This window comes from Dendrobium catenatum, unplaced genomic scaffold (assembly GCF_001605985.2).
Source record: "Dendrobium catenatum unplaced genomic scaffold, ASM160598v2 original_scaffold_34171, whole genome shotgun sequence".
Taxonomy (NCBI): domain Eukaryota; kingdom Viridiplantae; phylum Streptophyta; class Magnoliopsida; order Asparagales; family Orchidaceae; genus Dendrobium; species Dendrobium catenatum.
The window spans coordinates 97,110-111,521 of record NW_021352629.1 but is presented as its reverse complement, the minus strand read 5'-3'; the positions used below and the strand labels follow the sequence as shown (position 1 = coordinate 111,521).

General features: G+C 33.2%; 1 protein-coding gene across 1 annotated transcript in view; it reads left to right on the top strand.

Annotated features, from left to right (window-relative positions):
* Positions 1-5,066: 5,066 nt before the first annotated feature.
* The window catches only part of LOC110113052 (lysophospholipid acyltransferase LPEAT2), a 54,589-nt gene continuing 45,243 nt past the window's right edge, over positions 5,067-14,412 (top strand). Inside the window, exon 1 of the mRNA XM_020845472.2 lies at positions 5,067-5,604. Within this exon, the coding sequence (XP_020701131.1) occupies positions 5,159-5,604 (446 nt within the window). The 5' untranslated portion in view covers positions 5,067-5,158. The remainder of the gene's footprint in view (positions 5,605-14,412) is intronic.

Genomic DNA, 14,412 nt, shown 5'->3' with positions numbered 1-14,412 from the left:
GATTCAATTTTAATTATAATTGAAATAGAAATTAATCCATAATTAAAATAAAATCTTGGGGTTTTTACATAACTAACACTTAAAACTAAAATATTTACTTATTTAATACCTAAAGTTACCTATTACTATTCTGCCACCTCAAAACCCTTAGCCTTATCATTAAAAAAAAAACATTTCATTCCCTCCCGTCAAAAGGAAAACCTAAAAGAGCATGAGAATCTCCTCTCTTATTCATTGATAATGGAGCTGCCCCCTCTCTTGCATGGTCGTCTTCTCCAGGCTGCTCGAAGATATCACAACTGAGTTGTATCATCCAAATGTCTAATTCCCATGCTGCTCGTCTTCTCTATTTTGAGAATCCCACGCAGTTAGTCTTCTCCCATTTGCAATGTTGCCATCACGAAATCGCTCCCATTGACTTTAGGGATTTTATTGCTCCTTCGTTGTAGAATATGCAGAGGAAAACTCAATCCAAGATTTCATTGATTACCTTAGATTTGGCTTTATTCTATACAAAGTTCTATTTAGTTGATTACCTTAGATTTAAAGCATTCCATATTTCCCCTCAACATTAGTTAAGAACAACCAAATCCACTATGAATGATTTTCAAACAATTTTTTTCCACATGCTATGGAAAGGAAGCTATAAATTTTGGTGGAGCTAATATGTTAGCTTATGAAAGTTTCAACATTTATAAAGAATATGCTAGACAAGCCGAGCAAAAATTAGGATTTTCCCAAATTTCTCCTCCAGCTTTTGTATCATAACATGAATAATTCATAATAGCAGCCGATTAGGAAAACTTATACTACATGATTTCAAAGTGGTGTTATTTAACAACATAACACTGGGCAAAGTATATAGTTTAAGTCATTCTAATCTCAATATAACATATGTTTTGCTTATTACCTTTGACGCTAAAAACTATACTTGCAGATATGGACTGCAATAATTTGTGCTCTATTGTCTTCAAATATGGAGGATATTGGATTAAGGATAAGGGTCAAACTAGGATGAAATATGTTGGAGGAAGTCAGAAAACTTTAAAGTTTGAGAGGCTAAATTAATTTTTTATTATTGAAAAAGTAAATTGAAGCACTCTGTTGATGTCTTAGGGGTCATGAATACAATTTACACTATTATTTTGATGGCACATCACCTAAAATTTACATGACGGTTAGGAGTGATACAAATGTAAATAGACATGCTTACATGTTGATATGATAGCAATAGAATGGAGGTGGTGGTTGTAGTAAAAGATCTTGAAGAAGATAAGGGTCATGCATATGACATTAAGTATGACAATGTGCAAGATTTAATTGTAAACAATAGTGTGAACAATGAAATAATTGTAGATGGTTTGTGTGATGGTTCCTTTACGGCTCAGGTTGAAGAAATACATATTGTATGTGTTGGTTCGTGATATTATGATTCATTAAGTTTTAAACAAGCTATTTATTCTAAATAATTTTAGAAAAGTTTGCAATAAAGATTAAAGCTAGTGACAAGTTAAGAGTTATTGATGTATGCACATATCATGGATGACTATGGAGAATATGTAATTTGTTATGTTCAAATTATCATTCATTCAAAGTTAGAAAGTTACAATCAACAGCTACTTGTAGACCACTTTTGTTCTATCCTTTTCGTATATTAAAATATGATGTTCAAGGGAATTAACACAAGAACAAACATTTGGTTAAATAGATGATAACTATAAGTGGCTACCCATACTATGGTCAGAGTTAATCATTAAGAATCTGAGGTCACATATAACATACCTATGCGAAAACCAAAACCAAGCATTTAAGATGTTCTTTGTCAGTTTCAAAGTTTGTATTGATGGGTTCTTAGCTGGTTGTTGAAATTTAATTGGCATTGATGCTTTCCATCTAAAATCCAAGTATTTAGGAGTTCTACTATCTGTGAATTATTTGAATGGGAATAATAGTCTGTTTACCTTGCTTTCACCGTTGCAGAATCTGAATCAAATAGAAGTTGAAAGTTGTTTATGATGAATTTGTCTCAAGCTTTTAGTGTTGATATAAAACACTTAGCCATCATATCAAATATGGAGAAGGGTTAAGTGAAGCAATTAATGTTGTATTTCCTAATGTTGATCATTTAGTTTGTATGAGACATATTTGGAAGAACATTAAAAAACTTTTTTGTTGTGATGATAGTCGCAAATTGCAAAAATTGGAGTGGACTGCAAAAAATTGTTATAGCCTACATGAGTTTAATGCTAAGCTAGAAGAAATCTTTTGAATTAGTCCAGACGTTCATTCCTATATAAGTTCTTTTACATGTAAGTGGTAAAAAATAACTTTCTCAAAGCATATTAAGAATCATTACAACACAAATAACATGGCGGAATCCTTTAATTCATGAGTGGAGGAGGCAAGGAATAAGCCCGTGGTAAATCTCATCGACATGATAAGAGAAATGTTGATGGAACAACATTCTTATGGAAGTTAAACTCTTATTCTTGGAATGAGCCTCCTATTCGTTTTGTAGAGGAGTATATTAGAGATGTTACAGCAAGAAAAGAAAAACTCATTACACGACAATCTACTTCAATCATAATTGAGGTTGAAGGGAGTTATGAGTGTCATGAGGTGGACATAGAGAATCAATTGTGCAGTTATGGGTTTTGGTAGTTAACCGGACTATCCTGTGTGTATGCTGCATCATTTATTGGAACAAAATATCACAATTTATAGCACACATATGTGTATGAACATTATTACAGTTATAGGTGAGTTATCTTCTTCAATTTCCTCTTATGGTAATGCTAGTTGTCTTTACAACAACACTTTTTGTAGGCACAGACTGGCCTATGATAGAGCTATTTCAATGCATCCAAGGGAAGGAATAGTGGTCTATACCAATTAATGGAAAGTTCGTTTGTCCCCCTGTTACACTCAGGCCTCGTGGATGACCAAAGACCTATTACACTCAGGCCTCGTGGATGAAAAAAAAAGGATGATTTCAGAACTTCTTAGAAGGTGCAAAGAAATCGAAAACAAGTCATAAATGTGGTCGATGCAATTTTTGGGATCATCATAGAAGTACTTGCAAGGAACATATAAGTTTTGAGGGAGAAGATATTCAGGCTGATGGATGTTCAAAATTACCCATTCGACGGGCTGATTATAATTATTGTCTTGATTAAATTATCTTAAATAGTACTTCTTAAATATTGCATTCTATCTTACTTCTTACTGAAAGACTTTATATTTGTTGAAGTTACAATCAACTTGAGTATTTTTAGTGTTATGAGGTGGAGGAAGATACCACTTTTTCATATTTGATCTTGATATTATCAATCGCAAATTGAACCCTTTTAAGTGGGATTGCTAATCCTATTCCAACGTATTTGTGATTTTTTTGTCCATAAATGTGATCAAGTCAGCCGATAGCAAATCACAAATAGGAAAGCCTTTGTTGACAGTTGACACAAATTCTATATAGAACATAGAATGCCTTTGCTAACTGAAACAACATAGAATGCTTTTGCTAACTAAAACTTGAAATTGGCAACATGCCTGTAGTTCAAAACATAGAATGCTTTTGCTAAATGGTAATATAGAAATCCAATTATATTGATTAACTAAAAATTACATTGACTCACATAACAAAATATCAAAGTTACATTGACTTAAGGCTATATTGATTGACAAAAAAGTTACATTGACTCATGCTTATATTGATAGTGTAAAAGTTACATTGACTCAAAGTGATATTTACTCACAGCGACATTTACTTACAGTGAATGCTACAATAAAATTTAGGATAATCACTATTCACCAACCAATATTTTATTTGTAGCAGCTCGGCTCTAACTAAAACAACATGTATTGTACTGCTTTCAGCAACATTTCAACTTCGATAATTGCTATCATATGACAATTCATTAAGTTCATTACACCTTCGAAAATAACCGCAATTATCTTCTGATCTATTCCGGGAGCATCTGTAGAACTTTCTTCCTCTACTACGTAATTGTGAGATGTATATATTGTACATTGTAAGTTGCAATGATAATATATTTGATTACTCAGTTTTTTGATTGCTATTGCCGAGGAACTCGAACTCATTGTAGATTGCCTTCATAAAATACACCTTAAAAAAAAAAAAACATCAGCTCCTATTGGAATGAGGACATGAGAAGCAAACAATTGTTTTGAAATTTCATTCATTCATAAAATACACCTTCATAAAATACATCATTTCAGATTCTATCAAAAGATATTGCATTGACATTTCATCAAACACCTATTGTACATATCTAAATTTACAAACACAACATAGTGAATGAAGACATGAGAAGTAATCCCTAAACAACTAATGGAGAAGATGAACATCAACAATAAAAAGTAAAAACTGAGGTTAAATATGTTTCAAAAATAACTGGAAAGAAGAAGAAAAACAAAAAATTCTTACATTGCCGACCTAAGAAAATACCTGGCGTGTGAAACAGTGGAGCGAAATCTCTCGAGAAGTCACGACATAATATTGGAAAGAGGAATAAATAGAGATTACATGATGTGAAAGACGAAGTGGGTGAACGGGCTGAAGACAGAGTGCTATGATAGATTTAAAATGAGTGTTTTAGGTGGTATATTAGTAAATAGAATAATTTAGATATTAAATATGTATTTTCAACCATTTTAGATATATATATATATATATATATATATTAAAAAAATAAAATAATAAAAACAATTTTTCAATTTTCATGACATCTCAAATCAAAATTCCGTTTGCCTGTTAAAAGTTGGTTCAAACGACTCAACTTCAGCATCCGTAGCATTGGAAGCATGTCCATCCATACATGCATTACTGCCGTTCACATGCTTTGGCGTGTTAGAACCGTAAAAAGTGGAGGACATCGCATTAATTAAATGTAAAAATGTTCCTACAACACCTTTCAGCGGAAGCACGATTCCAAAATAGCATAAGGTCGCGAAGGGGACAGCGGGCCCCACACCGCTATCGTGGCGTCCCTCGAACCCGAGGCCGATATCAAACCAACCCCTTAAAAGCCCGGAATCAGAACAAAGTCCGTCTCGCTTTCGCCCGAAATCGACTGATCTTAATATCCTCACTCGTCCCCCCAAATCCCTCGCGCGCCCTCATCGCAATAGCTTTCAGATGGAAGATACCGCGGCCGGCGATCAGCTCAGAGCCCTGTTGCTCTCCGAGGGAGGTCGAGAGGGCGAGGTTATCGTAGACGTCGTCGGCGATGCTGATGATCGCGGGAGGGAGTGTGACGGAGCGGCGGCGACGGTGTTGGAGGAATCGAATCCGTTCGAATTTATCAGAGCGCCGGCGTTTTCTCTGCCTCCGCCTACCCCCATAGATCCGTTCCGGAACCACACGCCGTCGATGGGCGTCTACGAATGGTGCAAGGTAGTGGTCTGCCTGCCGATCGCACTCGCGCGACTGGTGCTATTTGGCCTTGCGCTCGCATTGGGTTACCTGGCTACAAAGATAGCTCTGTACGGTTGGAAGGATAGGCAAAGACCAATGCCACGGTGGAGATGCCGATTCATGTGGGTCACGAGGATCTGCGCACGGTGCATCCTTTTCTCATTCGGGTAATCGATCAGTTCTCTCAATCCCTCCCGCCTTTACTTTAGCTCCTATCATCTCCAACCGAAAAACTCATTTTCCCATATAAGTAATAACTTTATCTCCAACCGAACTATAATTCTTAAGACCAAAAAGAATATTTTGTGCCTATTCTTTCTATTTTTTATATTTATTTTTAATCATATTCTTATATCTATCAATTTTTTGAATTAGAATATAATTTTTTTAAAATAAATAAATCAAACTCAATAAATTTGGAATACAAATACTCACTTAATAAAATAAATATTTATTAAATAAAATGAAAATTATATTAGATTTCTCATTATGTACTAGTTATTTTTAGTTTTAGTTCTCATTATGTATTTTTGTTGTCATTTCTAATTTTTCAAAAAAAAAAAAGCATTTGTGAACAATGCGATGCCCAATATTAGCGCGACAATGTTCATGTCGCGAAAATACAACTGAAATTTGAGTTCAGGTGGAGTTGGCGGCGGACGTCAAACACTTGTTTCACGTTTGATTGGCGATGGCCTTAGCCCGTGCTTTTGCATTCAAAGTTGCATTTTGCAAAAAAACACCTTGCTAATTGAGCCTTTAGACATGGAATAAACAGAATCATTCTCTTGAAGAGTTTGTTGAGTGATCCAAGTGGACAATTTCATAAAGGTTGTGATTTAATTGATCTCAATCACACAAATATTATATTTGCTTGATAATGGGGAAAATTAGTGGATCAATAATTTTTGAAGTAAGGCAGCACAACAAGATTAGTACGCTTGCGGTGCAAATGGGAGCGATGACTTAGTTCTTTTTCTCACATATAAGCTATGGTGTTATTGTACTTGGCATGTACTAAACTTTTTAGCGTATCCAAGAACTTCTACCCCGAAAGCATATGCCTAAGTATGAATGAGGAATGTGAGATACTCAACCAAAAGTGTACGGTATCCGGTGTATGTTGGAGTTGTTATCTCCGTTCAAGTGTTATTTCTTCATAGTTTCTTACATAGGAACAGAATCAAAGATATTAAATCATATATGTTTACAGCAGACCAGCTATTTAGAGAGTTAGATATGGTTATCCACTGGTCAAAATATAACTAGAAACAAAGATTTAATCAAATCAGATATAAAGTACTAATAGGTTGTAAATATATATAAATCGCATCCTTTATGAAGGCTAAAAAACTGTCACCAGAATTAAATATCTATAATGATCAGAAGAATGCATGCATAAGTGGGGTGCTGAAGAGGTCCTGTAGTGTCGAGCATTAAAGGTCTTAAGAAGAATAAAGTGCATATTACAGAAGGTTCATAATCCCAAATAAGTGAGGAAATCGGCAGTATTCCCTTACATATAATACTTGTTTCATGTCACTGTTGGAGCTCAAATAATAAGAGAATGGACGGGTACTACAACCATGTATGAAGAGGATTCTTTTGTTATAGCTTGTTTATATGAATTTTTTTGATGCAGAGTGTGTAGCAAAATTGTGAAAACAGTAGAAAATGTGAATGAAGCACAATAAAAAAAATGCTGAATAGCAAATTCTCAAGCAGTTATTGTTAACTCTTTAAGACAATGGATGTTTTGAATCCTCAAGGCAAGGTGCAAATCTTTAGAGAAAGAAGAAGATATGTCAATTCTTAAACATTCATAAGGGGATGTAATCCTCTATAGTGAGAGCACTAAAGATTCAAACTATTCTTGAAATTAATCAGCCAATCTTTTTGAAAATAAGAGGTAATAAATATAAAAGCTACTAATTCCTCTTAAGTTTAAAATTCAAATACATCAATAAGTTCCTATTTTTCTAGATCATCATCAATTGAATAACACAGACAACACTTCTTTCAAGGTGAAGAAAACTCTTACAAAGAGTGAGTGTAATGGAATTTCTTCATAAGACTAAAGGCTATATAGGAACAAATTTTTATTCCATTAGTGAACCTGTAATTTTTTGATGTGGATGACATTTTGATCTTAGTTTATAGCATAATCACACTCCAGCTTTGATGCAATGTCTTACCGATTCCTTAGGAGTGTCACCTCTTGTGGAACTTTGATGCTTTATCGATGATGTAGGAATTCTATTGTTTGCATAAAACAATTGTATTAGTGCTTTAGATATTAAGGGAAGCAACATAGAGGCTAATTTATGCTACCGATTGGTAGACATAGAATGACTTTTGCGATCATTTTATGGTTTTACCTTTTTTATTTGTTGTTGTAGGTAGCAACAATAAGCCTTACCACAAATTTCATAAATTTGAAGGCAGAGAGATAGTAACGAGGTATTAGTATGCATGAGAGAGGGGATTATATAAAACCATCCCTTTTGTCGTGAAATAGAGATAATACTTTTGTTTATTTAGAAAGGATAAATTGATGAGAGTGGAAAAAGGTGTACAACTTGGGATGCTTGGTTATGTATACCATAAATAATTGATTGTTTTGTTATGAGATGGGGTTGTATGGGGCGAAGTTTTTGGGATTGGGGACAAGGAGCATACATCCTTAAAAGACAACCCCCCTGAGACTAATAATATTGTATTTGAATTATTTTGGATAGTCTAGATGGTTTATTGGATGGAATTTATAGATTGGATTTGCTGGCCAGTTTTGAGGTGAGATTTTAAGAAACTTTTTTAGAGATTTGAAGATGTTTGGGTGGTTAAGAATGTTGAATTTTAACTTGAATTTTAAAATTTAATCTACTTTTAAATGATTTTTATTTTCTTTTGAAATTTTTAGGAATTTGTTGAGAAAATATTTTCGAAGATGTGTGGAGAAGAGAAAAGGTAGATTAATTGAGAAAAAAATATGGAAATATGGGTTTCAGGGAAGGAGAGAGCAATAAGGCAGTTGAAAAGATAGAAAATGCAAAAAATTATGAATTTCGATTCCTAACCTAATGAAAAGAAAAATCAATGGTAAATGGGGTAAGAAATGCATGGGTAGAAGGATATAGCAAGAGAGGATAAGTAAATTGGAGGAAATTATTGTAATTATTAACAAATTGTGGGAAATTGTAGAAAGGAAGGGGAAAACAACAAGAAATCGATGAAAATTAGAGGAAAATAATGCAAAATTTGGTATGATATCAATTTGAAGTAGGGTACTCAATGAAATTGTGAATGCAATACAAAATTGGTAGATAATATAATTAAGAAAATAATTAAATATTGAATTCTCAAGTAAATGCTAAATCTTTAAGGTATGATGCTAAATTCTCAAAGTACGAAGAATGAATGCCGATCATTAATATGGGGGATGAAATCTCATAAGACTACAACTGAAAAGTAGTTTGTGCATTATATCACATGATTTTTATAATGAATAGGGAGTTATTTGTATAAATAAACTAATCACTAAAAATCAAAATGACCTTTTAAGGCTAATTATAAAATAATCATTCATAAAATTATGATACAATAATAGATCTAGTGGGGGGATTGTGACTTTGGGAGATCAAGTCATTAATAAGAGTACACTTTTTAGATATATTGGATTTATTGTTTAGAGTGATGGTGAAATAGATGGGGATACTATTAGTAGAATTTTAAGCTGGATGGTTAAAGTGGAGGAATGCATTGGGCTTTTTGTGTGATAGGAAAGTCTCTCTCAAACTAAAGGGAAAATTTTATAAGATGGTAGTGAGATCTGCAATGCTTTATGGTGATAATAAATGAGCATCATCAAGATGAGGATGCTCATGTGGATGAGTGGCTTTACTCTTAGAGATAGGATGCAAAATGAGCATATACATGAAAAGGTTGGAGTAACTCCAGTGAAAGATAAGATTAGAGAGAGCCGCCTTTGATGGTTTAGTTACATAAAACAGTAGCCTTCTGATGACCCGGTTAGGAAAATAGATGTGTTAGATTTGTCTTATGTCAAGGTAGAGGTAGACCTAAAAAGACTTGGTTAGAAAAATATTAGAAATGACCTTTCTTTATTAGATTTAGATGAGAATTTGACTTTTAACACGACACAATGGAGAAAAAAGATTCATTTAGCCGACCTCACATTGTGGGATAAAGGCTTCTTCTTGTTGATGTTATAGTATAAAAATATGATACTAATAAAAATATTAATTCCTAATAACTTTAAATATTCAATGCATTAATAAAATCCTATCGATCTTGATCATCATCAATCGGATGGCAAACTTTATCATTTTAATTTCTAAGAAATGATCTTATGCTTTATGCTAAACCATGCCTATTTCGTTGTCCCTACTTTTGCATTTTGAATTCTGACATTTGAAAACCTTAATGTTTTAAATTTGTGCAAATTGTTATGAATTAATATATAAAATGAAGTGATAATAAGTTGAGCAAACAGTACTCAAGCTAGAAAATAACATCATTCTTTTAAGGCTTAATTTAGCATGGATTGCTTCTATTGTGTGTGGGAAAAAAGTGCAAAATGAGCTTTAGTTGTAAATAGGAGATATAAAGTTTCTTATCATGAAGCTGCTTGTCTAATGCTTCCCATGACTATGTTATTGGAATTTCTTAGGGCATCCTAGCGGGCCAAGTCATTGCCACCACCTCAAATAAGAAAAAAAAAAAGGCTATTGACACAACAAAATATCAAATGCATATTTGAAAGTACGACTAACTTAACTTTAAGTAGATAATGAAGTCAATAAACTTGTTTGTCATCATTAGCTATATCCCAATTATTTGTGGTTGGATTTATGAACTCTCCATTTCCCTTCATTCCAATTGAGTACTTTTTAAATATTAGATTTATTCTTTTCAAATCATTTTGAATAATTTCAATACACATTACCTTAGGCTTACACCTTCTCTTTCCAACCTTCTACCACTAATTTTTATCTACTTGCCTATGGGTGCATTTTTTATTCTTTTAATTAAAGTGTTTACATCATCTACACCTATTTCCAACTACATTATCTTTAGTATATGCCACTCCCATCATTCCTTTAATATAATTTTTTTATAATATGCTTAGTTATAATTATTTTCTCAAAGCTCAAACATAGTTATTAATTACTTTTTTATCCTTAAAACTTTAATCCATATAGCACTACTTGCGTAATTGTTGTCTTTTAAATTTTACCTACAAATCTCTGTGTATCCTCTTATTGCATGTCTTGAGACATTTTTTTTTTCATTTTAACCACCTAATCTTAACCCTCCATTCTTTTATATAATTGATCAAAGATGCTTAAATTATCACATTAACTATCACGCTATCTTGTTGTAAAATTTGATAATTGTTAAGATCATGCCCACTAAAATTGCAATCATATGCTCAATTTTTGTTTTGCTAATTCTAACTTTCGATCTTCTAAATATTTTATCTATTGTACTAACGTTTTACTGGACTCAACGATGCCTTTCTGATTAAGACTAGGTATATGTAAAAAACATAAATTATGGTACTCCCCTTTGAATATTCTTTGTAAGATTTTTTATAACCAATACAAAAAGATATTGATTTAATATTGATTCTTGATATAATTCTATTGTAATTTAAAACTCTTTGGTCATGCCACAACTACTATGTAATTATTTTTCAATTATAATAGGATTAAATCAATGATGCTTAATGTAATCCTGAGAAATTTTAGATGTTATTGAGAGAGGAATCCTGAGAACATTGTTTTCTAAAGTAGAGAGTCTTGAGATAGAGAGGAAACTTGATAAAAGGTCTCATGATGAAGTGCCTAAGAGTCGAGTGACTTTGTGGCCATATATTATTTGTCGAGTAGCAATAATGATAGTCTAACTTTAGTGATCCACGATTGCGGTACTGCCTCATCATAATTCCCCCAAAAGAGCTTTATGATTGCCTATAACAATTATGGCACAAATTCATTGTCGTATCATCATGAATGCTTATCTGTTTGTAACTGCATTCTTTTTATATATAAGGAGAAAGGGTTTAACTACTTGTCTTCTATTTAGTTGTATTTTGAAGAGAAAGTTCATTGCATAGCCTCTCTAGTTGTATTTTGGAGAGAGAGTTCATTCCATAGCCTCTCGATAATATTAGGTAGCAGAGAGTTGCGAAAAAGTGAGCTTTCATAGAGTTAGAGAGTCAGAGAGGTGACTTAATGAAACATCTTTTTTCTCATATATTGACTAATTCTTATATTCATGCAACTTTTATGTTTGTTATTCCAAAACTAAAAATTCAGATTAAAAACCCACTCCTTTGATGCTTGTTCAATGTTTTTGTTGGATCTCCTTTTGGTATCCTAGCAATGCCAACATATCAGATATTTTGCATTGAATCGCTTGTTGGTATCCTTGCAATGATTTGAAAGAACGCCGGTGCATGATGTTGATGAAAAGTGGATAAAGAAGAGAGACTCATACTTGATCCTAGATACTTCAAGAAGCAATGTGAAGATGAGATGTCAACATTGCAAGGAGAATCTCTAGTTACGTGGCCAACTAAGTTGCACTTTGATAACAAATAGCTACGATAATGGAGATTCCAAACAAGCAGATTGGCTCGAAAACCAAAATATCAAGAAACTTTGTTCTCGAGGAAGATATTGCAATCACGACATGGAGAAGCTAGCAAGAAGATAATTCAAAGATTAAGATCTTGATCCTTCTTCCAAATGATGACATTAGGCCTTCAAGGTAAAGGCTTAAATCCTGGTATTTTGGCTCCAAAACCAATATACATGGAAAATTGATTCTAAGCATGACATTACTTCGATGACGATGAGAAGCTAAATAGAAAATAACTCAGAGACCATGAGAAGCTAAAGAGAAAATAACTTAGAGGCCAAAATTTTTATCCTTCTTTTGAAGGATTGCATCAGCCCTTTAAGGTAAGCCTTGAATTGACAATCTTACATTTGATGGTTCTATCAATGTGGAGAACCTCAATGCCCATGTGGATCAGCATGAAACCCAGTTCAATTTTTATGGGTAGTATTTCCTTAAGTGAAGGCTTCTTTCACTTGACTTAAGCTCACCAAGCATGTTTTGGCTTGGTAGAATCCTCATCTTCGTCAGAGGTGACACATATCATCTAGTGGCAGTTTAACATGATGTTTTGATGGGAATTCTCCCAATGGATTAGGAACAAGAAAGATTGAAAAAGTGGCTTGAATTGTGATAATGATAAGAATAGGCAAGTTTACATAATAGACTTTATAAGATAAGACTTATTGATTGGTGGGTTGTTGGAAGTTGTGTTTTTGTTGACAAAGAACATGAAAAAGATGCGCTGCACATCTTTGACGAACTCTTGCTCTTTCGTGCTAAAGATCTTGATCAAACAAGCATATTTTCCTTGTCAATTAATAGGAAACTATGACATGACGACACAAACATGATATTTCACGGACACAAGATAAGTCATTTATCGAAAATTTATGACACGAATATGGGTTGGACTCTGTATCATCATTTTTTATGAACATCTCTAATGAGCTCTTACTCTTTCATGCCAAAGATCTCGATCAAACAAGCATAATTGTCTTAAGAATTGATAGGAAGCTATGACATAACGACACAGACACGGAACACATTAATTGAGATTTAAGACACGAATATGGATTGAACATCGTATTATAATTTTTATATCTTAAAAATAGTGTTTATAAATTGAATAAGAAAATTATTAAGAATAACTGAGAAATAATAAATTATTTAACAATAATTTATGCTTAAAATAATTAATATTAGGATGTCGAGAGTTGGACATTGATGTCGTGTGTCAAGTATCAAGGAGGGAGAATAATACTATTGGGAGTCGGGCATCAATGTTGTGCATTGTTCATCAGGCATTGATGTCTAGACAACATCGAACATTATTATTGAGACGACGTTGAACAAAAATGAATTCTTGAGGAGACGCGGGGTCGTAGTTGTGGGTGTCGAAATTACGGGCTTTGAGTGTCAATATCATGACAACGTCAGACTTCAATGTTGAGATGATTTTGAAATGTTGATATTGTGACAATGTCAAATGTTAATGTTGAGATGGTGTCAGGTGTTGTTGTTAAACCCTAGTCATTACCTACTAGATAGAAATGAAAATGAGAATATTTGGGGAATGAGATATTCAGTACGGGTGATTGATTTGGGATGTGGAGAGAAAATAAAATATTCAATTTTTATTCTTTTAATAAATAAAATTTGAAATACAAGAAACTATATTTAAAAAAAATCATAAAATATTTAAGATAAGCATGACTCAAGCCTTTCCTGGATGACAATGTCGAAAGGGAAACGTTGAATTCAACACATGACCTTAACAAATGCCATGAGATGGTCACCTCGTGGATCCAAGTGAATCAAGAGGTGTTCAATGCTATCTTTAGCTTGGAAAGTCAGTAGAATTTTAACTCAACTATTTTGATTAAAATGTGGGAGAAAAGCCGAATATAGGGTGTTAATAAATGGTCAACATGACAACTCGTCATGGACATGAATAAAACATTCAAGTTCAAGTTGACCCGAATTGTACAAGGTCAGCTTAGAGTCTAAAATGTAGGCTCGTTTAATTTTTGGGTTGGATTCAGGTTGATTCAAAAATCCTAAATTAACTCGAAGATAACCCATTTAATTTTTGTTTTTAAAATGCATCATCACCTTAACAAGGCAGCTACCTTCATTTTCCTCAACGTGTCATATTTAAGTTAACTACACTATGTTGACACAAAAGAATTGTATAAACTATATAATAAACGGGTCACATGCGTCAGGCTTAGGTCAATTAGACTTACATCGAGTACAATTTGAGTAAGAAATTATGACCGTATAATCAATGGTGGGAATTGGACCAAGCCATTTTTGGTTGAGTTAAA